At 38.4% G+C, this 27,100-nt stretch overlaps 1 protein-coding gene across 19 annotated transcripts in view; it reads left to right on the top strand.

Annotated features, from left to right (window-relative positions):
- The window catches only part of Nrcam (neuronal cell adhesion molecule), a 326,757-nt gene that overhangs the window by 273,304 nt on the left and 26,353 nt on the right, over positions 1-27,100 (top strand). Inside the window, exon 32 of one of the 19 annotated variants that reach the window (XM_076941923.1) lies at positions 1,692-2,142. The exons of the other annotated variants lie outside the window; for them this stretch is intronic. Coding sequence (XP_076798038.1) covers positions 1,692-1,747 — 56 coding nt within the window. The 3' untranslated portion in view covers positions 1,748-2,142. Of the gene's footprint in view, positions 1-1,691; positions 2,143-27,100 lie in introns of those variants that run through there. 19 annotated transcript variants of the gene reach the window in all.

Raw genomic sequence — 27,100 nt, 5'->3', positions numbered from 1 at the left:
TTGTGTTTGCCACAAATTCTGGCTTGTTTCCTTTTTTTTTTTTTTAACTGGCAAACTGGCTCTGTAATGACCGAGCTGCCTCACGTTGGGAGGCCAAACTGTAACGGCCCGCTCTGTTCCACAGGTCTGGGTCTAGAGAGAGAGAGTGTGTGGGGAAAGTGACTCGAAGAATGGAGACAAGACAGAGGTTCTGATCAAGTCTCAAGTCTCATTTATTGTGTCTCTCTCTCCTTTATTGTCTCTCTCATTGTCTCCCGTATGCTTTCTATTGAAGGGAAATCTGGGGTATTTATAGGTTTTTGCCACGTGACTTGTAGGCGTGTGAATACCACGTGCCTTGCAGGTGTGGATATGACGTAAGTCTTACAGGCATCTATAGCGTGGATAGCATGTGCACCATGCCCCTTGCAGGCTTGGATACCACATGCGCCTTACAGGCATGTATGGCATGGATAGCAATTGGACAGCACGTGAACTGCATGCCTTGCAGGTGTGGATACCATGTGCGCCTTGCAGCTGGGGGCAGTAAACAGCAAAACAAAATATGTGGGATATCAGAGTATGCTTCAGCTGTTGTAGGCTGTTGAAAAACAAGTCTCATGTCAGGGTATATGGCTTGAGATGGCTGCAAAGCTGATAGCTGCTTTCTGCTAAAAGTCAGCTCCCAACAGGCTCTAATGAGTTAACATTGGCAAGGTTAGAATTTTACATTTCTGTGGGGAATCAAGCCTCGGTTTAAAAAAATGGGGTGTGATATATTAGTAGGTAGGTTATTATGTTTATATATATTTATATAGGTTTATACATTATATATGTTTAAAGAACAAAAATTGGGCAATAATTCATACCCCAGGTTTATAACATGAAATGGTATCCACAGGAAAATGGGTTCATGAGACATAGTGAAATGCTGCCAGGACTTGTAGCCTTTGTGGGCTATGAGGGCAACTTTGCTGGATGCACAGACTGCAGTCAAGTGTAGCTGATACATGTTTATTGCTTTTGTAGACATACAACTTGTGACAGCCTGGAAAATGTTTTCCTTTCTAATTCTACCTACATTTAATAAAATTTTGTTCCTATGCTACATATGTATCATTGATAACACAAAGGTCCTTGCACCCACAGATCTCCAGGAAGTCCAGGAATGTCAATCACATGGGGCTGTTCTTTGAAAGGACATATATCCTGTTTTAACAGAAAGCAGGAATTGAAAGGGATAAACAGTCCATGATCTGAGTTATTTGGGCCATATCTAGTTATTAGGCCATATCTAGCTTCTACAACCAGGATCAGAGATACCTAATACTCCAAAAGACCCATATATTATCTGTCTAGCCAGAGGCTCCCCCAAGCTCCTACAAACAAGACTAGAGATGGCTAATAGCCCAAATTATCTCTAGTATGACTAAGACCAGGCCAGACCCTTCTTTAGGCCTTTAAGCTAGTACAGGTAGCCTTTCTCTAGAACACATTATGTTAGAAGAAGGACATGTAGCCTGAGTTAAGTTTCAATGTAATCACCCTTCTTTGTGAACCAGAGATTGTATTACACAAGAAAAAAAAAAAAATTCCTGTGTTATACTGGGTTTAATTTTTTTGGAAATAAACGGCATGATTCCAGCTTTAAAGTCTTGGTCAAGATTAATGAGGTCAATTTGAACTGAATTTCCATTCTTACCTCTTCACAGTTTGCTTCCTTGCCCGATACCTACAAAACCACCCTCAATGCCAGCTGGAAATGTAGCCCACACCTAACCCTAGGCATGATGTCCTTGTGAAGTGCTACAATAAAATTTCTATGTTCTGCTTTCTTGCAAAACAATCATGCTCTTGCAATATTTCACTGTGATGTGCATTCGTATAAAAATGTTTTTGCTTTTGTAAATATACTGCCATTTTCACTGTGTTTTTGAACAAACATGTTTTACCTAGGAACATACACATTGCTGTTTTAATGCAAGCAACTTCAGAGTTGTAGGAATGAAACCATGAATGTTGTCATAAGTGGAGTATAGTTTTCACTACAGTAGAAATACAATGGCTTTTGTTTACACTCCCCTGGGCTGTACTTTAGTCAATTGTACAGGTATTTTCTAAATATGACAATGTGTGTTATTAAACTACCTCATTTCTTGTTCAGCTCTTCCATTCTTTTCTTGTTCTTCATCCTAAACCTAACCCTAAAACTGACAGAGGCCCTAATCCCAACCTATCATTAAGCTTCCTGTTCAGCACTGTGTTGTGGATAGCCCTGGTGTTTCTTGTATTTTGATGGTAATTCTACTTTCCTGGGAAGGGCTGTGGAAGAGGGGAGTGAAGCCTCACTTCTTGTGAACCTTTTCCCCACCTTAACTTGTAAAATAAAGGCTAGAACCGGTTATTGGGCAGTGGAAGGGAAGGTGGAGCTGAAAAGCTTCAGGGAGAAGGAAGAGACAGGAGAGAAAGAAGAGAGAAGGAAGGAAGATGGAGGAAGAGGAAGATGATCCAGTTTCCGTGTGGCTCTAAATAGCCACAGGTAGCTATGAATATCATAAAAGGACAGAGTAATTGGGATAACTTGTCTCATCCAGGTGGGCAGCTTGTATCATTATCAATTGACTCCGAAACTATTGTGTGAATTATCTTGTGAATTGCGAATTTATTGATATATAAATGTGACTAATTTTAAGCTTCTAGAGTTTTTATTTTAAGATTTATTTATTTTTATGTATATGAGTACACTGTAGCTGTCTTCAGACACACCAGAAGAGGGCATCAGATCTCATCATAGATGGTTGTGAGCCACCATGTGGTTGCTGGGAATCAAACTCAGGACCTCTGGATGAGTAGTCAGTGCTCTTAACTACTGAGCCATCTCACCAGCCTGCTTCTAGAGTTTTGCTTTACTGGGTTAAGAGGATTTGTGACAACTAGCCACAGGGGGTAGATGGCTGAGTATGAGCAAACCAGAGCTGGGAAGACTGAGTATTGTGGCTAGCCATGGAGGTATGAGACAGAGTCTGATGGGGCAGTGAGTAGCTGGGCACAGCGGGATGACCATGAGTATAGCACAGGATGGTGACATTTTAAAATATTTCCCGCAACAGTACTACAATAGTAAACATATATGCTCTGCTTGCTTGGAAGACAATCATCACATCTATTATAGTACTTCCCTGTGACATGAATTTGTATATATATAATCTTTGCTCTTGTATTGGACTGCTATTTTTATGGTAACATACCTGCTTTACCTAGGAATGTATCTGCAGCTGTTCTGATAAAAGCCACTTCAGAGTATACTAAAACTGTCCACTTTACTGTAAATGGGATTTAATTTTCACTGTCATACAAATACAATAGTTTTTCCAAATATACCACTGTGCCCTGTTTTAGTGACTTCGACAAGTTTTTTCTAAACATGACACTGAGTATTGTTCATAAAAGTTTTTTTAATCATGACACTGCATGCTGCTAAAGTTACAGAGTCGTATGGTCTTCCCTCTTTTCTGTTATTGGTCTTAACTGTAGGAAACCTAATGTATTTGTGAATTCCTACAACAATAAATCAATGTGCTCTACTTTCTGGGAAAAACATCATCATGTTTTTCACAGTACTTCACTGTCAAATGGTTGGTATAAAAATGGTTTTCCTATTATAAAGATACTGTCTGTATTTTTATTTTTTTTTTTTTGTATTTCTTTCTACTTAATTACTTTACATCCCCCTCAGTGCCCACCTCTTGGTCAATCCATACCACAATCTGTTCCCTTCTCTTCTCAGGTCCCTTCTCCCCCAATCTAGGCACATTAAATCAGCAAGGCTAGTTGCTTCCTCTCCCACTGAGGCCAGACAAGGTAGCCCTGTTGGAAAAACATATCCTACATACAGGCAAGAGCTTTTTTGAGATAACCCCTGTTCCAGTTGTTCAGGAACTGCCTGAAGACCAAGCTACATATGAGTGGGAAAGCCTATGTCCAGCCTCTGAATGTTCTTTGGTTGGTGGTTCAATCTCTGAGAGCCCCAAGGGTTCAGGTTAGTTGACTCTGTTAGTTTTCTTACGGAGTTCTTATTTTATTCAGAGCCACAATCCTTCCTCCTATTCTTCCATGAAATTCCCCAAACTCCATCCACTGTTTAGCTGTGCATTTCTGCATCTGTCTGAGTCAGCTGCTGGGTGAAGCCTCTTGGAGGACAGCCATGCTAGGCTCTTGTCTGCAAGCATAACACAGTGTCATTAATAGTGTCAGGGAGTGGTGCTTGCCCATAGGATGGGTCTCAAGGTGTGCCAGTTATTGCTTGGTCATTCTCTCAAGTTTTGTTCCTTATCTAATCCCTGCATGTCTTGTAGACAGGATAATTTCAAGTTGAAAGTTTTGTGAATGGGTTGGAGTCATTATAGCTCCACTGGGGTTCTTGTCTGGCTAAGCAGGTGGCCTCTTCAGGTTCCATATCCCCAATGCTATGACTCACAGGTAAGGTCAACCCCATTGATTCTTAAGCATTTCCCTTATCCCAGGTCTCTGTCTAGTCCTGTAGATTCCCCCCCACACACCTCTCAGTTACAGATTTTCATTCATTCTCCTGGCCATCTGGCCATCTCTCCTGTCCCCACACCTGATCCTGAGTCCCCCTATTCCCTTCTCCACCCCTTTCCTATCCCTCTTTATGTCTCTTATGACTATTTTATTCTCCCTTCTAAGTGAGATTCAAGCATTCTTGCTTGTGACTTCCTTCTTGTTTAGCTTCTTTGGGTCTATGGATTGTAGCATGGGTATCCTGTATTTTTATGGCTAATATCCACTTATAAGTGAATATATACCATGCTTATCAAACATGTCCTTTTGGGACTGAGTCACCTCATTCAGGATGATATTCTCAAGTTCCATCCTGCAAAATTCGTGATGTCTTTGTTTTTAATAGCTGAATAGTATTCCATTGTATAGATGGACCACATTTTTTTTTATCCATTCTTCAGTCAAGGAACATCTAATTTGTTTCCAGTTTCTGGTGATTATGAATAAAGCTGCTTTGAACAGAGTTGAGCAAGTGTCTTTGTGGAATTTTGAGCATCTTTTGGGTGTATGCCCAGGAATGGGTCTTGAGATAGAACTATTCCCAGTTTTCTGAGAAAACCCCAAATTGATTTCCAAAATGGTTGTACAAGTTGGCACTTCCACCAGTAATTAAAGAGTGTTCTTCTTGCTCCACATACTCACCAGCATGTGATATATAATAATAATAAAATCAATATACAGCAAGCCAATAACCAACATCAAACTAAATGGAGAGAAACTTAAAACAATTGTACTAAAATTAGGGACAAGATTAGGCTGCCCACTCTTTCCCTACCTATTCAATATAGTACTTGAATGACTTGTCTCCATTCTTCGTGTCTCTTCCCCTTTATCCCCACTCTCTCTCTCACTAGACCCTGACCCGCAGACTGCCGGAGTGGCAGCTTGGGCCGGGGAAACAGTGGCCACCAAACGTGGAGTGGAGAGGGCCGCAACATTTTTGGCGCCCAACGTGGGGCACTAAACATCAAAACAAGATATGTGGGATATCAGAGTGTGCTTCAGCTGTTGTAGGCTGTTGAAAAGCAAGTCTCATGTCAGGGTATATGGCTTGAGATGGCTGCAAAGCTGATAGCTGCTTTCTGCTACAAGTCGGCTCCCAACATGTACAGGGGGAAATTTCCTGAACAGAGCATCAGTGGCCTAAGCTCTAACACCAACAGTGATAAATGGGACCTCATGAAACTGAAAAGCTTCTGTAAAGCAAATGACAGTGTCAATAGGACAAAAGGACAGCCTACAAATTGGCAAAGGGTTTTTATCAACCCCATCTGACAGAGGGCTAATATTCAATGTTTACAAGGAACTCAAGAAGACTCAAGAAGAACATATGCTTAGCTGTTTTTAAGGTAAGCAGGTTCAGAGGTGTAAAAGTAAAACTCTCTACTCCATTGTAAACAAGATTTACTTTTTACTGCAGTAAAAAAATGATGATTTTTGCAAATGCAATTCTACACACTGATATTTTTCACCTGTGTGGGTTTGTTTGTTTGTTTGTTTGTTTTTTTGGTTCATTTGTCCTGACTCAGTGTGCTGCTAAACTTACTGATTCCTCTATTCCTTTCATTTTCTTAATTCCAACCCTAAGACTAATCACAGTGCTAAGACTAATCACAACTCCAACACTAATCACAACACTAAGCATAATGTTCTTGGGCAGTGCTACAAGGATAAATACATGTACTCAGCTTTCTTGGATACTCTCTCTCTTACAGTACAACAACCTGGTGAGGTACATTGCTATAAAAACACTTGTGTGTGTAAAAGGTGTGCTTGTAAAAATTCTGCTTATTCCTCTGTCTATTTTTAATGTACTTGCTTTACATAGAAAAGTAAACACAGTTTTTCGGATGCAAGCAACTTCAGAATTGGAGAAGTAAAACTGTCCACTTAGTCGTAAACAGGATTTAGGTTTTATGCTTTAAAATAAAATGAATTCTACAAAAGTGCTAATGTGTGATGCTCCTGTGGCTTATGCCACAGGAGCATTTTGCCTAGACATTTTGCCTAGACATTTTGCCTAGACTTTGCTGCCTGCTTCTGTGCCTATATATTTAGCCTAGATTTTTTTCCTGACCTTTTTGCCCAGACTTTTTAACCTAGATTTTTTTTAACCAGGCTTTATTTTTACCCCAATTTTTCTTTGTTTCCAGACTCTTCAAGTAGCCTTTGCTAACAGCTTTTGAACTTATATGCTTCATCTTAATTTTTCTTTTAGATTTTTGCCTCGGCCTTTGTCCTAGGGTGTTTCCCCAGCATTTTCACAAGGATTACTCCAGAGTGTTATTATGTCCAGACATTTCTCCCATCTCATGACCCCTGATTTTGTGTCTATATTTTTCACCTGAAGTTTCTCTTTGATTTTTTTTTTAACCTGTTCTTGTGGTCCAGTCTCTTCACCTGACCTTTGTTCCTAGACTTTTTGCCTAGGCTTTGCTTCCAGCTTTTGTTGCCAGATATTGTCCTAGACGTTTCCCCTGGATTTGTGGCTTGGCCCTTTAGAGCAGTCTTTCACCTGGTCTTTTGCACAGCCCTTGCTACTAAGCTTTGTCTCCAGGGTTCCCCCCACACACTTTTCTCTCTCTCTTTTTTTTAACCAAGATTTTGGCTCAGACTTTATGCCTAGGGTTTTCACTAGTCATTTTTCATCTGATTTTTTTTCTTTAAGTAGTAGTTTAATCAGTATTTTTCACCAGGTCTTCTTGCTGGACTTTTTGCCTACAGTTTGGTCCTGGCTATTGTGTCCATATGTTTACCTTTGATTTTTCTGCTGAATATATGTTCATAAATATATTTACAAACACCAAGTGAAAGGCCATGAAAAAGTCCAGGTAAAAGGGCTGGTGAAAAATCCTGTTGAAACCACAGGTCAAAAATACTGGCCAGAAAGGTCAGGCCAAAGATACAGGAGAAAATCTGGGCCAAGAAATGGGAACTACAGTAGTGATCAAAGTCAAGGTAAAGAGACCAGCACAAAGGCCATAGGGGGAAAAAATGCCAATAAAGATGCCGGAAGGTTAGGGGGTGGGGAAGACCCCCCCAAAAAACAGCAGAAAAGTTCAAGCAAAATTATAGGCACAGTGTTTGAAACAAAACGTTTGCAAAAAGTGTGGCAGAAAGCCAAATTAAAAAAAAAATCTTAGCAAAAATTCTGGATGAAAAGGCAGGGAGAAAATATCAGAATAAAAATTTAGGTAAAATAGCTGGCCCACAAATATAGGCATAAAATCCAGAGCAAAGGCTCTGCGAAAACTCTGGTCACAGAGGACTGGTTAACAATTGTGCTGAAAATGCAGAGCACACATGCTGGGCATGAATGCAGGGCCTGAAAGCCAAGAAAAAAATCTGGGCAAAATATATGGGAACAAAAATTTGGAGCAAATTCTACTCAAAAAAATGGGCAGAAAGGCTGGGAGACAAATCCTGGTTTAAAAGCCAGCTTAAATATTGGATAAAAGCCCATGCCAGAAATCCAGGAGAAAAATTCAGGCCAAAAATATGTGCACAAAAGCCTAGAGGAAATATTGGCAGACTTAAGTAAGGGACTAAAACTGGTGGAAAATCCTGCTATAAATTCTGAGTGAAAATGTTGAGGGGAAAATGTGGGCAAAGTCCAGAAGATAAAAAATCTAGGTGAAAATTCGGAGGAAAAAAAATGATTGGAATGAAGGCTGGGAGAAAATCTGAGCAAAAGGGATAGTTGAAAAAACCTGGTAAAAATGCCAGGTGAAAATACTGGGCAAAACTATCAGGCCAAAAAGCAAAGAAATTCGATGCAGAAAACATGGATCCAAATTCTGAGAGTAAAAGCTAGGTGAACATAAAAATAGGGGTTATAAATCCCTGTAACCATGCTGAGTAAAAAGGGTGGGCAAAAAATTTTGGCTAAATATTTTGGCAAAAACTTCAGGTAATCAACATGGGCACAAAAGGCTAGGTGAAAGACAAGGCATATAGTACTTCTATGTAGCTGCTTGTATTCACATACTAATTATGCACACTGAGGGGCCCTGTCCCCAGTTAGTTCTGATTGGTAAATAATCAATGGCTGGGTAGGGCAGATAGAGGCAGGACTTTAAGGATTCCCTGGCAAAAAGGAATCCTAGGGACAAAGAGGAAAAGAAAAAAAGGAGATTTGATATCCTGGGAGGAAGAGGAGGAGGAGGAGGGAGTAGGAGGAAGAGGAGGAGGAAAAGAGGAAGAGGAGGAGGAAGATAAAGAAGAGGAAGATAAGGAAGGGGAAAAGAGGACAAGGAGAAATGGGGAAGAAGAAGAGAAGGAGGAGAAGAGAAAGAAAAGGAGAAGAGAAGAAGGAGAAGGGAAGGGAAAAAGAAGGAGAAAAAGAAGGAGAAGGAGAAGGAGAAAGAGGAGAGCCATCATGCCTGAGAAGAGTGGAGGACAGGGAGGTGTAGCTGCCATGTGAAGGAGCCAGGAGAGTGTGACCCAGCTGGGCATCACTCTTGGTCCAGAGCAGCCAAGATAGAATGTAGGGATTTAGTAAGTACTAATTTGGGATTATTGACAGAGGTGGATTAACTACACAGAGGTCAGGAAGTAGCCCTGCCATTGATCTGATTAAGGTATATCAAAATATAAAGGCAGAGTATGTGTCTTTTATTCAGGAACCCAGACCATTGGGGCAGGTAGCAAGAAATACATGCTGCTGGGATTTATTTATTTTACCAGCAAGAGATGTACTACAACAGAAAGGGTGACTGATTTATGAGAATCCAAAGCACGAGAGATGATTGAGTCATTGCACGGAGATGCTGAGGCAGTATACAATGCATCTTGAATAATCCGTTCAAAAATGACTAAAACACCTCACAGTGGTACATTGAAAAACAAAAAGGATGATTGTCTACGGCAGTGATAACTAAATCCCGTTAGAATGAACTTGTCTGTCCCAGCCCGAGCTGCCCCATGCTTGGGGGCCAAAATGTCCTGGACTGCTCTGCTGCTCTGCTCCGTGGGTCAGGGTCTAGCAAGAGAGAGAGAGAGTGTGTGTGTGCGTGTGTGGGGGGGGTGGGGGAACGGAAAGAGACAAGAATAGAGACAAGCCAGAGGGTCTGTAGTCAAGTCTCCTTTACGGTCTCCCATTCACTTCTATTGACTATATCTTATTGTCTCCTTTATTACCTCCTCCTATTGCAAGGAAATCCTGGGTATTTATGAGCACAAGCAGGAGAACACAGCGGAAGACATTTTACCACATGCACCATGCAGCTGGGGTCACTAAACAGCAAAACAAGATATGTGGGATAAACAAGATGTTTATCAGAGTGTGCTCAGCTGTTGCAGGCTGTTGAAAAACAAGTCTCTATCAGGGTATATGGCTCCAGATGGTTGCAAAGTTGATAGTCGATTTCTGATAAAAGTCGGCTCTCAACACTTGTCCACTTTATACCTATAACTCTAAAGTTGCTTGCATCAGAGCAGCAGTGTAGATGCTCCTGAGTAAGTCAGGTGTGTAAACAAACAAACAAACAAACAAGCAAAAACCCCCAGTGAAAATGGCAGGTGCTTTTACAAGAGGAAGGACCTTATTATACCAGTGCACCTCACAAAGAAGTACTGTAAGAGAATTGTTGAGTGCTTTGCAAGAAAGCATAGCACAGGAGTTTGTTACTGTAGCACTACAAAAGGACATTACATTTTGAGTTAGGGTTCGGATCACGTTTAGGGTAAGAACAGAAAAGGAATAGAAGAGGCAAGCAAAAAAAAAAATCTGTAAGTTTAGCAGCACTCAATGTCATCTTTAAAAACACACACAAATGAAAAGAGCATTTCACAGGTGTGTGTACAAAACCATTGTACTTCTACTAGAGTGAAAACTAAATACCATTTACGGTAAAGTGGACTATTTTACTTTTACACTCTGAAGTTGCTTATATCAGAAAAGCTGTACATACATTCCTATGTAAAATGGGTTTGTTAAAAGCACACTGACAACGGCAGTAGTTGTATAAAACAAAGAACTATGTCATATTACCTCTCATGTCGAAGTAATATGAGGGGAAAAGCAGACTACATTTTTTCATTATTGTAATACTTATTACGAAGAACATAAATGTTAGGGATGATAGGGTTATGGTTATGGTTAAGGCTAGAGACAGGGTTAAGAACAGAAAGGAAAAAACATCATAACATAAACTGTTGTAATTTTAGCAGCACTCAGTATCATCTTCAGAAAACACTAGCACAAGTGACTAGAACACAATAAATTAGCATGTTTTGAGAAAACACTGTACTTCTACCGTAGTGAAATTTAAATCTTCCTTAAAATGACATGGACAATATTGCTCCCACAACTCTGATGTTGCTTGCAAAAGAACAACAGTACATATGTTCCCAGGTAAAGCAGATTTATTAAAAACACTGATAATGGTTGTAAGTTACAAAATTAAGAACTTTGTTATACTTCTGTTCTTGAGAGCTCAGTACAGTAAGAGAATTGGTGATTACATTCCAAGGAAGTAAATCACATGAGTTCATTATTGTAGCAATGCAAAAGATATCAGGGTTAGATTGAAAGACAGAGGAAGATTAGGGCTAGGGTTAAGAACGAGAAAAGAATGTAAGAATTGAGCATAAAAATTTGTAAGTTTAGGAACACTCAATATCATTTTTAGAAAATACGCCCACAAAGTGAAAAAAAACACTGTACAGATGTTTTTGGTAAAAACCATTGTACTTCTGCTGTAGGGAAATCTAAATCCTCTTTACAGCAAAGTGGACAGTTGTACTGATACAACTCTGAAGCTACTTTCATCAGAATAGCTGTTCATATGTCCTAGGTAAATATAATTTTTAAAAAAGCACAGTAAATATGTCAGTACTTTTACATGAGACAGAACTTGGTTATAACAGTGCACCACGTAATTCCAAAGTACTATAAACAGAGGTCCTGATTGTTTTCCAAGAAAGAAGAATATATACGGTCAAAAATTGGGTTTAGGTTTGGGGTTAGTGTTAGATTAAATATAGGACTTGGGATAGGGGTAAGAACAAGAATGGAATAGGAGTGCCTAGGACATGAAGCAAGAAAGACACTCCTTCATTGCTGAAAGGGGGACAGACTTGTAAAGCCACTTTAGAAATAAATGTGACCATTTCTCAGAAATTGACAATCATTCTATCCCAAGACACAGCTAAACTACTTATAGGCATATACCTAAAGGACACCTAATCCTACATCAAGGACACTTGTTCAACTATGTTCATAGCAGCTTCATTGATTATAGCAAGAAACTGGAGACAACCTAGATGCCCCTCAACCAAAAACTGGATAAAGAAATTGAGGCACATTTACACAGTGTAGTATTACTCCTTTGTTAAAAAAAAAAAAAAAAAGAAAAGAAATTGGCAGGCAAATGGATGGAACTATTCAAAAAAAAAAAAAAAAACATGCTGAATTAAATAAGCCAGACTCAGAAAGACAAACATGGTATGTACTCATTTACATTATCTGTTAAATAAGGATAATCATGTTAAAATACACAGATGCAGAGAGGCCAAATATCAAGGAGGGCTCAAGGTGACTGGAAGTTCTCTGGGAAGCAGAAATAGAACAGATTTTGCAAGCTGACTGAGGTCATGCGACGATAGGAACAGGAGAGATCAGTTGCACTGGAAGGGAGATGGAAAAAATTAGTACTGGGAGAGGCAACTGGATTTGGGGGTGCATTTAGGTGGCAATGTAGAAACTTAGTGCAATGGAAAGTCCCTGGCATCTATAAAAGTGACCCTAGCAAAGATTCCTAATAACGGGGGTGGGGGGTGGGGGGGGAGGGGGCATAAGCAGCCTGAACTCGCCATCTCCTGTAACCAGGGAAGGCTTTTTTAATGGTGGAACTGGGGTATCAACAGGGCCATAAACTTTCAACCTACAATCTGTCCTGCCTGCAAGATGCACAGGAATAATGCTGGCAGAGAACATGCAGGAGGGGCTATTCAATGTCTGCTCCAACTTGAGACCCAGGCTAATAGAGAGATCTCACACCTGGCATTTGCTGGAAGGCTAGGAACCAGGCTGGATAACCCAGAAAACAAGGATAGAACTCAGCAGGACTGACCCTCCTCCTTGGAAAAAAAAATAGTTAATGAAATGATTCCTAAAGGTATTATGCTATACTCAGACCAGATATTAGTCCAGTTGTCATCAGAGAGGTTTCATCCAGCAACTGATGGGAGCAGATGCAGAGACACACAACAAACCATTAGATAGACTTTGTGGATACCTGAGGAAGAGTGGCAGAAGCCTTGTAGGATCCAGAGGAGTCAAAGATACCACAAGAAGAGGAAGAATAGAATCAACTAAGCAGGGCTCATAGAGGCTCAGAGAGACTGAAGGGATAGGCAGGAAGCCTGTATGGGCCTCCTGCATATATGTTATGGTTGTATAGCTTGGTGTTCTTGTGAGACTCCTAACAATGGCACTGGAGGTTGTCTCTGACTCTTTGCCTGTTCATTGGACCATTTTTCTCCTACTGGTTTGTCCCTTCCAGCTTTGATATGAGAGTGTGTATCTCATCTTATTATATCATGTTATACCTTGTTTGATTGATATACCTGAGAGAACTGTGCTTTTCTGAAAAGAAACAGAGAAGGAGTGGATCTGAGGAAAGGGAGGTGGGGGAGAGACTGAGAGGAGTGGACAGAGGGGAAATTGTGGTGGTATGTAATATATAAGAAAAGAATAATTAAATAAGTAAATAAATAAACATCAAAAAATAGAGGGCAAAATTTAGTAGTTTTATGAGAGCAAGAACTTTCTTAAACCAATAGATCACTTTAAAAAAACACAGTCATGCAATGATGGTTTAGTATAAGACATCAGGGTAAGTAGTTTACTCTTGTATCACTAAACAAGGACATCTGAGTTAGAATTGTGGTTAATGTTATACCAAGAAGAGAACGGAAGAGGAAACTATGTGTATCTGTAACATTAACCTTACACTATATCATCCTTTGAAAACACGCATCCGAGGGATTAGAACATTGTACAATGGCAAATTTGCAAATATAGTTTTACCATAACAAAAACTAAATCATAATTATGACATTGTGGACTTTTTTGCTGTTACATTTCTGGAGTTGTTCATGAAAGAAGAGCAGTACATGTACACACTCCACAGTGAAGAGAGTTGTTTAAGACATATTAAAAAAAAAAGGTGCTACTTTTGAAAGTGTAAGTATTTTGTTAAACCAGTTTGCCTCACCAAATCTGCTGTAAACAAAGTTAAGATTGATTACAAGGAAGCAGTACAAAAGAGTCTTTCTCTGAAGCATTATACAAGGACACTAGTGTTAGAATTATGGTTAGGTTTTATACAAGAATATAATGCAAGAGCTCAGTAGGAGTACCTATAATATTACCACCACACAGCTCATCTTTAGAAAACACAAACACTAGTGACTAAATCATCACACAGTGCCAGATTTATAAAAAGTAATGTTTTTCTAATGTAGGAAGAAGTAAGATCCACTTATATCCGTTTATACAGCTTTACAAATACATCTTCAAAGTTGTTTACATCACAAAAGCAGATCACATATTTTCAAGCAATGTGGATTTTTTAAACAACGGAGTGAAAATGGTAGTACTTTTACAACAACAGGAATTTACTATGAAATGCACCTAACAGAGGAGTAGGATAAGGGGACTAGTGATAATTTTTAAGGAAGCAGATCATATTAATGTGCTATTGTTGTACTTTATAAGGACATTATGATTCAAGGGAACATAGCATTAGGGTTAGAAAAAAAGATCATGGAAGAAGAGTATAAGTATCTTAACTTCAGCAGTATTTGGTACCGTCCCAAGAAACACAGGCTCAGGTGACTAAAATATCACAAAATGGATTATTTTAAAAAGCCAAAGTACGTCTGTAGCAAAAACTAAATCCTGTTTATAACCATTTGTGAAGAATTACTCATACATCTTTAAAGTTACTTGTATCATAAGAGCAGTATATACATCCCCGATAAAGTGACTTTGCTAAGAATAGAGGGAAAACTGTAGTACTTTTTACAAGAGCAAGGATTTGTTAAACCATGCACCACTCTGAGAAATTCAGTAAAAGAAGGGGTTCGTGCTTTACTATAAAGCATGGCAAATGAATTTCTTACTAGAATACTGCTCAAGGACCATTGAATTAAAGTTATCATTAATGTTATAACAAGAAAAGAATGGAGAGTATGGATGTCTGCAACATTAACAATATACAGTATCGTCTTTAGAAAATGCATCAAAGTGACCAGATATCTCACAATGACATGTTTGCAAAAACCAAGTTACTTCTACTGTAGCAAATATTAGTTGAATCTTTGGTTACTGAAAAATTATAACTCATAATGCAAAAGGGTGATTAGAGCTTTACTATCAAGATTAGTAACACTACCAACATCAAAATAATAGAAATTAGTAATAATTGGTCATTAACATCTCTCAACATCAATTAACTCAATTCCTCAATAAAAATAAATGTATTAAAATTACAATTGAGCTTATTATTCTCACCTTTCAGTCCAACTTCATCTGGAACCATACAGATTAGATTCTCTTCCTAAACTCATCTACCCTGACTGCTGAGTCCTCTGGGACACCCCTAGCTGCCCTGAGCCACCTGCTATCCCTGGTGGACCTCAATTATTCTGCCATCTCTCAGTCCACCTTTATCAAACCTTTATCCAGAACCATACAGACCAAGAATACCCATCAAATGCCTGCCATATCAGGATAATTGAAGTTAGGCCCCCTCCCAATACCCACTCTAACAGAAACTTCTAGGTACTAAAGTTTTCCAGATGTCTAAAGACCATCAAAAGAACAAAATAAACAAAGCCAGGGCACTATGACACTTTCAGAGCATAGCTACCATACTACAACAAGCCCTGAATATCTTAACACAACCAAAATACAAAAAAAAAAAAAAAAAAAAAAAAAAAAAGATCTTAAATCCAATCTTATAATGATGATAGTGTCCTTTAAAGGATAAATAAATAAATCCCTTAAATAAATACAGGAAACTATACTTAAACAGGAAATAATAAAATAAAACTGTTTAATGCCTGAAAATAGAAATAGAAGCAATAAAGAAAACACAACCTAAGTGAATTCTGGAGATAGAAAACCTAGGGAAGAGAAAAATAGCAACAGATGCCAACTTCTCCAGCAGAATACAAGAAATGGAAGAGAAAATCTCAAAAATAGAAGATACAATAGAACAAATTAATACATCAGTCAAAGAAAATATTAAATCTAAAAGAATTCCCGACACAAAACACCCAGGAAATATAGGATACCATGGAAAGACTTAACCTAAGAATAATAGGAATTGAAGAAGGTGAAGAGTCCCAGCTCCAAGGACCAGAAAATATTTTCGACAAAATAGTAGAAGAAAACTTTCCCAACATAAAGAAAGAGATGCCTCTAAACATATAAGAACACCAATTAGGCTGGACTAGAAAAGAAAATTCTTCTGGCACATAATAATCAAAACACAAAATCTACAGAACTGAGAAAGAATATTAAAGGTGGCAAGGGGGAAAGGCCAGGTAACATATAAAGGCAGATCTATTAGAATCATACCTGACTTCTCAACCGAGACTCTGAAAACTAGAATGGCATGGATGGATATCTTGCAACCTCCAAAAAAGACAGGTGCCAACATAGACTACTATACCCAGCAAAACTCTCAATAGCTATAGATAGAGAAAACAGTATATTTCAAGACAAACCCAAGTTTAAACAGCATATATCCACTTTCCAATCCTACAGAAAATACTAGAAGAAAAACTACGATCATCCAAGAAAACAAAGGAAATAAGTAATTCTGTACCAGTAAAACCTAGGGAAGCACATGTGAGGTCATGCACGCATGTGCACGCGCGCACACACAGTAACACTAACAACATTAAAATAACAGGAATTAACAATAACTAGTCATTAATATCTCTCAACATCAATGAACTCAATTCCCCAATAAAAAGACACAGACTAACAGAATTGATGTGAAAACAGGATCCATTATTTCTGCTGCGTACAACAACACACCTCAGATAAACAACACACCTATAAAGATAAACATTACCTCAGAGTAAAGGTCTGGAAAAGAGCTTTCTGAGCAAAATGACCAAAGAAGCAAGCTGGAGAAGCCATTCAAATATCTAATAAATAGACTGTCACCCAAAATTAATCCAAAGAGATAGTAAAGGACACTTAATAAGGAAAGGACAGTAATAATTATGCTAACTTACATTCTGAATTAAATTGACCTTACAGATATCTACAGACTATTTCATGCAAACACAAAAGAGTATACCTTCTTTTTTGTACCTCATGGATGATTTTCTAGAGAGATACCACTTACCAAAGTTAAATTAAGATCAGGTGAACTAGTTAAACAGTCTGATAACACCTAAGGATACTGAAGTAGTAATTAAAAGTCTCCCAGCTGAAAAAAAGCCCTGGGCAAGATGGTCTTAGTGCAGAATTCTACCAGACTCTCAAAGAAGAGTTAAAAACAATACTACTCTAACTATTAAATAAAATAGAAACAGAAAGTACACTAGTAAACTCATTTTATGAAGCCACGATCACCTAGATACCTAAATCACACAAAGACTCAACAACAAAAGAGAATTTCAAACCAATTTTTTTTATGAACCTTGATGCAAATATACCCAATAAAATACTCATAAACTAAATCAAGGAACACATCAAAAATATCATCCACAATAATCAAGTAGGCTTCATCTTAGGAATGAAATTATAAAAATTAAATTAAATTATAAAAATTATAAAATTAAATTAAATTATAAAAATCCATCAATGTAACCCACAATATAAATAATCTGAAAGAAAAATATTACATGACTATTTAATTAGATGCTGAAAACAAAGCCTTTGACAAAATTAGACACATTTTCATGTTAAATATCCTAGAGAGATCAAGGCTACAAGGCACATAGATAAACATAATAAAAGCAATATACAGCAAGGCAATAGCCTTAATCGCATTAAATGGAGAGAAACTTAAAGCAATTCCACTAAAATCAGGGACAAGAGAGGGCTGCTCATGCTCTCTCTACCTATCCAGTATAGTATCTGAAGTTCTAGCCAGAGCAATAAGAAAGCTAAAGGAGATCAGGAGGATAAAAATTAGAAAAGGAAAAGTCAAAGCATCGCTGTTTGTAAATGATATGATAGTATATATGTGACCCCCAAAATTTTATCATAGAATTCCTAAAGCTAGTAAACACCTCCAGCAAAGTAAATGGATAAAAAATCAACTGAACAAATCAGTAGCCCTCCTTTATACAAATGATAAATGGATTGAGAAAGAAACTAGAGAAACAACACCGTTTACAATAGCCATTAACAATATAAAATATCTTGGTATAACTACAACCAAACAAGTAAAAGACCTATATGATAAGAACTTGAAGTCACTGAATAAAGAAATTGAGGAACACATCAGAAGATGGAAAGATCTCCCATGCTCATGAGTCAATTGGATTAACATAATGAAAAAAGGCCATCTTACCAAAAGCAATGTACAGATTCAATACAATTATCATCAAAATTTCTGCACAGTTCTTTACAGACCTTGACAGAGCAATTCTCAACTTGATAGAGTAAAACAAAAACCCAGGGTACCTAAAAATATCCTGAACAATAAAAGAACCTCAAACAATAGTGATAGAAACTACATGGTATTGGTATAGAAACAGACACATTGATCAATGGAAACGATTTGATTTGAAGTCCCAGAAATAAACCCATCTACCTATGGACACTTGATTTTTGAGAAAGAAGGAAAAAAATCATACAATAAAAAGAAGAAAGCATCTTTAACAAATTTGCTTGTCCAACTGTATGTCTTCATGTAGAAGAATAAAAATATACCCACATCTCTCACATTGCACAAAATTCAAGTCCAAGTGGATCAAGGACCTCAACATAAAACTGGATACACTAAATCTCATAGAAAAGAAAGTGGGAAATACCCTTGAACACATTGGTACAGGAGACAATTTCCTGAACAGAATACCAGTGTCTCAGGCTCTAAGATCAACAATTGATAATGGGACCTCCTGAAACTGAAAAGCTTCTGTAAAGCAAAGGACACTGTCATTAGGGCAAAATGGCAGCCTACAGACTGGGGAAGAATCTTCACCAACCCTACATCTGACAGAGGGCTAATATTCAAAATTTATAAAGAACTCAAGAAGTTAGAGTTCTAACACTAACAACTAAAATAAATCCATTGAAAAATGGGGTAGAGAACTAAACAGAAACCTCCAGAGAGGAATTTCAAATGGCTGAGAGGCACCTTAAGAAATGTTCAATGTCCTTAGTCATTAGGGAAATGCGAATTGAAAGCACTCGGAGATTCTATCTTACACTGTGGAGAACTCTTGATGTCACTTGGAGGATATCAGCAAGAATATTTGATAATGGGCTAGAACAAGGATATATGCTCAAGATAAATATAATTGAGGGATATGTTCTTTGTATCGTGATCATCTTGATAAGTTTCTCAATACAATGATAATGGGACTTTTGTTTATGCCTTGTTTGTTCCTTCACATCGAATTGACTATTCTTTGAATGGCATAAAAGCAGCTGGGGAAAAAATAAACTTGCTTCAGTGCTTATTGGAGTCATGTGTTGTCAAATTGTCTTTTTTCTTTCATCCTCATTTTCTTTTTTGAGATCCTATTGACTAACTAAACAGGCTTGGTCATTACATCCATCAGAATGGCTATCAATACTCAAAAGAGAGAACATGCTGGCAAGGATGTGGAGCAAGAGGAACACTTCTCCATTGCTGGTGGGAGTGCTGACTTGTACAACCATTTTGGAAATCAATTTAGTGGGGCTTCTCAGAAAACTGGGTATAGTTCTATTTCAAGATCCAGTTATACTGGGCATATACCCAAAAGATGGCCCACTATACCACAGGGACCCTTGCTCAATTCATAGTAGCTTTATTTGTAATAGTCAAGAGACTGGAAACCTAGATGTCCCTCAACTGACGAATAAAGAAAATGTGTTACATCTACACAATGGAACACTATTCAGCTATGAAAAACAAAGTCATGAATTTTGCAGACAAATGAATGAAACTTGAGAATAACATCCTGAGTGAGGTAACTCAACCCCAAATAGACATGCACAGTATGTACTCACTTATAAGTGGATATTAGACACAAAATACAGAATACCCATGCTATACTTTGCAGACCCAAAGAAGCTAAATAAGATGGACGGTCCAAACAAGAGTGCTTGAATCTGAGTTAGAAAGGGGAATAAAGTAGTCATAGGAGGCAGATGAAGGGAGGGATCTGGGTGGAAGAGGGGCTGGAAAGGGGAATAGAAGTTTCATAACAGAAATGTGGGGATGTGGGGAGGTACTGAGGAGATGGCCAGATGGCCATGAGAATGAATGGAAATCTGTAGCTGACAGGGGTGGGGAGCACCTCTAGAATATGCCAGAGATCTGGGATATGTGAGGCTCCCAAGATTCAGTGGGGGCGACCTTAGCTGAGACTCACAGCAGTCGAGATATGGAAGCTGATATGGCTACCTCCTGTAGCCAGATATGAACTCCAGTAGAGTAATAGGGACACCAACCCACCCAAAAAGCTTTTGACACAAAATTTATTCTATCTACAAGAAATGTAGGCCAAAGAGCATACATGGGCTAGACCTAAGCCTCTGCACATATGTAGCAGATGTGCAGCTCCATCTTTATGTGGGTCTCAAACAAATGGAATGGAGGCTATCCCCAAAGCTGTTGTCTGTAAATGGAATATGTTCTTATAGCTGGACTGCTTTGTCTGGCCTTAGTGGGAGAGAATGTACCTAACTCTACAGAGATTTGATGTGCCAGGGTGCAGGGATGCCCACAGGTCCTCCACTCTCTTAAATAAGAAGGGGAGGGGGAGTGGGGGTGGGACGATGGCAAAAGGGACAGAAAGGGAGATAGTGATCAGGATGTAAAACGAATGAATAATAAAAAAAGAAAGAGAAAAAATACAGTTTGATATTAGATTTAATGTTTATAATGCTACTCTGAAAATAGAAGTATTTTCTAATAGTTTTAAGAAAAATCAAAGTGTCAGATATTTTAGTTGTGGTAAGCAAGGTTATTTGGCAAGGAATTGCAGGTAAGGCATTCCTAGAAACAGTATTTTCTCTAGAGATAATTAAAAAAGAAGGCCCCAGCCTTCTGGAGTATGCAAAGGTATGGCAAATGTCAGCATTGGACTAATGAATGCAGACCAACAAGGGACAGGTGGTAACTTGTTCCCATCAGGAAATGCCCTAGGTCATTTTCTGAATTCAGTTATTCCCTGCCAGCACTGGAGAAGCTCCACAGAGCAATTAAAAGATTTAACCCCTGTTATTGAAAACAACACTGCTCTGGACAGAACAGCTTCCATAGATAAAAGAAAAATTTTAGGAGAGACCAGAAAAAAAAGTATTTGGCAAACTGCTATAAATGATGAAATAACAAAGCTAAAAGTACAAATAAATGTCATTGAAATTGAAGGATGAATAGATACAGGAGCAGATATAACAATAATTCCACCAAAATCTTGGCATCCAGATGTGCTGCTTCTGGAGGCAAATATTCAACTTCCGGGGATTTGAACCTTATCTCAGGTGAAACAAAGTATAAGATGGGCTGAATGTATAGGGCCAGAAGGACAAATAGGAAAATTAAATCCATATGTGGCTAATTTGGGGGATGTGATTTGTTGCAGCAATGGAAAACACAGATTAACATTCCTTCAATATGAGAAACAAATTATAAAATAAAGAATGCTTCTGAGAGAAATATTAAAATGAGTAGAAGGAATGAGTCTGTGGCCAATAGTGGACCACACATGCACAATAGCTGCATCCACATTTTACAACCTTAAGATCTACCTGGCGCTTGGAGACAAATGACAGAGTGCATGGTCTGGCCAGCCAATCAGATGGTGCCAGAAACAAGGGGGTAGAGACATCATGGACCAATGGGGCATGGGTACAGGGTATAAAGGTACACTACACTTCTAGAATAAATGAGTCTGCTTGGTTCTGGAGTCTGTGTCATTGATTCTGTGCCTTCTTGCTGCCTAACCCCCAGGACAATCTGGAGGGCTAGGGCAACAAAAACATATTATCAAGAACAGTCACAGACCACTTAGGTTGCACATAAGCAGGACACAACAGCCGTTGGGGTTTCAAAGGTATCAACCACCCTACCTTTAAAATGGTTAACTGACAAACCTGTGTAGACATTCTTGCATTATTGGAATGAAATGACAAATAAATTTTCTTAAACCACATATCTTAATTTCATGTTAGAATGTTAAACTGAAGATTGTCATGTGTAGAACATCATCTTGGACATTAGCTTTTGAGTTTTTTTCTTAAAAAGGATATTTTTTTGTTGTTTGGTATTAAAAACAGAGTTAAGAGATTTAAAATGTTTTAAGTAAATTCAAAGCATTACTACAGTTCAAAATTCTTTTTTGAAGCATTAAAGAGTTTTAATGATTTGGAGCCAAGATACAAAATTTGAGCATGGTGGTGGTAGCCCACCGTGAATCCCAAATAATCTTTATAAATTGGTTGCTTTCTAAATTCTAGAGTTAGAATGAACAAGATGGGGGTGGTCCATACCTTTAATCCCACCACCCAAAGGCAAAACTCAGATACAGTTCCTTATTGGTATGTTTGCACACTAGACATTACTTATCATATTTACTGATTATTATCAAAACCCTCTAAAGGTTTAATAGAACAGCTGCTAACTTCCAATGGGGACAGGAACAAAGAGCAACTTGTGTGACTGCTGGTAACATCATCTCCAAGTACACAAAACCTTGACTAATAATGAACCAGATGCTACTCTAATTATGAATATCATATTTATTGCTGAATTGGTGGCTGGGGACTCTTCATAAAGCAAAAATGAGTCCATCAGCAATTACTTACTGGGTCTATTGCAAATGCTTTCCATATACAGAGAAGAGATATTCTCCCTTTGGAAACAAATCTGGACATTTTATGAGGCATGGAGAACCTTATTCTCAGTCATTGCCGCCTGCTCTATGGTCACAGGGTGCCCCTCACAATGATGGATTGGATCTGTTCGAAGGCAGAGTCCTTTGCAAGCTTAGCCCTAGAAGGAAAGGTTTTACAGTGGAACTAATTTGTATCTGAATTCCTTTATAACCGGGATGTGGTAGTGCTCAGGTCCAGCTTGGCATTTAGTTCTCTGAGGAAGGCAGGAAGGTGGTCTGGTAATTGCAGGGGAGGTTGCAAAAGTTGTGATGTCGGGGTGGGAGGGCAAAACTACTTTGGGTAATTTTTTTCCTCTTTCTTCAATTTTTTTGCTACTCTGTGGCCAAAAGCTGGTGGCTTCTGGAAATGTAACTTCTGCTGTTATCAGCAGAGGATTAAGAAAAATAAAGCTTAGTTATCTGAGCTCTTTTCTTTCTGGCTGGGATGCAGCCTGTGCTTGCTGTCCAGGCAAGAGGCTTGGAGTTTGTTAACTGTTCATGAGCCAGAGAAAAAAGAAATGGAAGAAAGGAAGAATGTCAAGCGCGCATGCATGCATATGCAAGCATGCAAACACTTTGGCCAGGCCTAACCATCTGTTTCAGCAATTCCATGAGTGTTCATGCATACATACATACACATATACCTACACATGTATGTATGTACATACATATAGACTGTCAGATATATACATATATACAAAAAATCATGCTATGTCTTTTCTCTGGACTTTTTATACCTTCTTAGACAAAAGTTCTTTATAAAATTACCTCATAGATTAAATGTTACACAAAGAGAGAGTTACAGAAGAATGTTGATAGTAAAGTCAAAGCAGTGTTCTGTTCTATAATGTTATAACTTATTACAAGTTTAAAGAAATAGTTTTGCATGGCCTTGTTTATTATAGTGCACACCTATGGCTTCATCCTTGCACCTGAGCTAGAATAAATCTTTTCCCTTTATCACAAATTTGCTCCCAGCTTATTTCTCTTCTAGTGCAAGTATGAAAAGCTTATTGTATTCCTTATTATACAGCCTTTATGTCTTATTCTATGAGGAGGGAACAAGTTCTACTCTTGATTCTTTATTATGTCTTTCTGGCAAAACAAGATCATCTCCTTAAACTTCCTTCTTAAATTTTTAAAATCAAATCAGGAATGCTATAGTTAATTCATCTAGCATTAATTCATGAAAGTTTATCTTCATATTGACCTGCAGAAAACTTATCCAATAGGGTGGGCTGATGCCAAGGAATCATTAGGCTATGTAGTAGTAACAGTAAAAACATATCAACAGGAAGAAAAAATCCTGGGATAAAATCTCTGAGGACCTTGCATCTAAGAGTATACCCATCACAGCCATGCAAAACAGTGAGCCATCATTTGCTTGCCATAGCCTTTCCTAGATGGCTTCTGACATGGTAGCAAAAGGGTTTGTGCCTTCCTGCACTGAAGAAATAGCTTAATTGCCCAAACTGCTCACTCTTTCCCCAAAAGAGGTACCTACTATACTGTGGGGACTGACGTGATGGTCACAATATTTGGCTAATGCATGGTTTACTGAAGGTTCAGCAACCACTGTTGGAACCACAAGTAACAAAGCAGCAGCCTACAGACTAAGGGGATGAAATGGCCAATACTGAGGAAGGAACCACAAAATCAGCACAGCAGTATTGATTATAAGACAAACAACTAGGCTAAACAAAGATGTGAAATTTTATGCAGCTCATACTGGTAAGACAGAAAGTCTGAAAATAATAAAATAGTGGACAAATTGGCATCATGTTTAATTTATAACTAGACAATTCAAATTTGCCAGGAAACAAATTCAGAATAAGTCAACAAGAAAGATAAATTACACATTCAAAAACCATGAAAGCTTACCATTAACACTAAAACATAAGGGGAAATGGAGAATCAAATTAAACCTGGAGAGCCCTATAAGAATACATGTTATAAAAAATCCATAGCCAGACAGTAGTTCACACCTTTAATGGTAGAATTTGAGAGGCACATGTCTTTAGTCCTAACACTTTGAAGACAGAGGCAGGCACATAAGAATTACGATATTTAAATTTAAATGTCACTTGCACATGGAAGAGTGACGCTCGAAGTGAATTTCCTTTATGATAAAAAAACAAATACTCTTAAACCTTAATACACACACACACACACACACACACACACACACACACACACACACGGCACTCACACACTCACAGAGGGAGTGAGTGAGAGAGAGAGAGAGAGAGAGAGAGAGAGAGAGAAAGTGAAAGTGAAAGTAGAATATAGGTATATTTAATCCACACACACTAAGGTACATTTAATTAAATTTTTTTTAAAAAATTTAATTTCAATTGTAAGGTAATTAATAGTTTTTCTGTTGCCCCACGTTCCGAGCCCCTCTGTGTCCCCTTCGCCCGCGAAAGAGACACGTGAGGCAGTATTCAGGTGGTTACCACAGTGAGGCTTTATTCTTGTATCAGCAGAAGCGGAAAGACCCCAAGCCCGGAAAAGGCACTGCTATATGTACCCTAGAGTGGCGTGTTCACTTCTGATTGGTTGTTCACTCATTACCCATAATATGCCCCGGGATGGGCAGTGACTTTGGCACACTTTTTGCCTTTTGCACCTGCGTAGTTAGTTATTTACTTGTGGGAGGACAGGATGCCCGCGCCATCTTGTAATGGCGAGTGCTATCACGCTCACGTGGCTCCTAACAGCCCCAAACCATTTTGCTCTAGGAGAGAGAGAACCTACCCAAAATGGAGCTCTCCAGAGTTAGGATTGGGGCAGGGTTTTGTTTTTATCTTTCCAGGAAAATAAAAGCATCCAATTAAGGAAGCCAGAGACCACTGGACAAATGAAACATCTGAAGAAAAAGGACAATCACAAGAGAAAATGTTCCAAGAAAAAGAGTAAGTTGGCCAAGTGGTATCACCTACCTCCAGCTTACCAGTCTAAAATTCTGGCTCAGGGTCCTGGATTAGCACCAGCACATCACCATCTTGCAGGATGGTGCCTTCTGGCCACTCTTTCCTACCAGAAAACTACTAGATATAGGCCAAGGGCAGAATAGCCCAGGTGAGTATTTCCTTCTTTCTTCCAGCCCTGAGGCTGGTTGCTCATTGCAGATTCCCAAATGCTACCCTTAACAGATATAAGTGGCAAATGGTATTCAATGGTATTGAATTGTCCCAATTCAATTAAAAATGAAAGCTGGCTTTGGGATTGGAGCATGGCTCTCTCCTTTTCTAAACCTATGCATACTTGTTAAAGAAAAATTCAAAATTTCTGCTTCATATCAGAAGAGCCATTTGGTATGGAACAGAGGAAAACAAAACAACAAAAAAGTAAGGGACTACATTTTATTGCCACTAGTCTCAGAATCTTTTGGCTTTCACTTGATTTTTAAAATTTTTTCTTGAATTATAAATATTATCTTAAAATCTATAGGATTAGTATGCATATATAAAATTCCTGTCATGATACAAGTCATACAGAGTATTAATTCTAGAAATAAGCTTCACCTAGCTTTCTGTACATGTTTTTAGATTTGAGCCTGAAGCAGGTAACTTCCTAGTTCCTACAAAGTTTGTGTACCTTGAATATACTTAATAGATTGTTGTCCTTTTGATCCTGCTGAATATGGAATTTAAAATGTTTAAATTTTCTACCATTCATTAACAGTAATCTCTGAGATCTACAAGAAGACTGTGGGGTATTCTGCAATGTGGTATCCACCTTGATGTGGCAACACTAACCACTGGGAAAAACTGCCCGTGCCTCTTGGGGACAGCGTTGGGCTGACTGCTATGTTCTACCTAGCCAAGATTGCCACTAAACTGACAAATACAGCCCAAAGATCAGTTTCGGACTACAAAATGCTCAGGACATTCAAATTGCAGAGTTCATAAACATTTTTCAGGACTTTGAACTCAAAAATACTTAATCCTAAGACTGCCAAATATATTTAAGCTGGACATTGTGGAGAGTTTAGCATAAATTGCTGCATTATTTTAAATAGTTTCACTGTGTTAGAGTTAAAAACATTTCATTTTTATTTAAACTAAAGAGGGGAAATGTTGCACAATATTTGATCACACCACCAACCCTTAGATTGTGTTATTTACTGGAAAAAACATGTTTTTAATTGTGTTGAGACTGAGCCTTAGAAAACCCCTTTAATCCAAGAGCTTTTTGCTTGAATATTGTAAATAGGATTAAATAAAATCAAGCACAGGTCAAGAGGCAGAGTAAGTAACCAGTTTACATGAAGTGTGCATAGGATTAATTAAAAGAAGAGAGAGGAGGAAGGGGTCAGGAGGATTGATAGAGGTTGCACAAGAAGTACAAGAGATAGACACTCAGTTCGAAGAAGGTTTTGTAAGAGGGTGTGAGAGGATGCTAGGATGTTGGCTGAGGAGGAAGGTCAGCTGGGTGCTTTCTCTACCTCTATGAGGTAGCAGGCTTT

The sequence above is a fragment of the Arvicanthis niloticus genome, chromosome 11 (genome assembly GCF_011762505.2).
Source record: "Arvicanthis niloticus isolate mArvNil1 chromosome 11, mArvNil1.pat.X, whole genome shotgun sequence".
In the NCBI taxonomy this organism is placed as follows: Eukaryota; Metazoa; Chordata; class Mammalia; order Rodentia; family Muridae; genus Arvicanthis; species Arvicanthis niloticus.
This window is presented reverse-complemented; position numbering and strand designations above follow the sequence as displayed.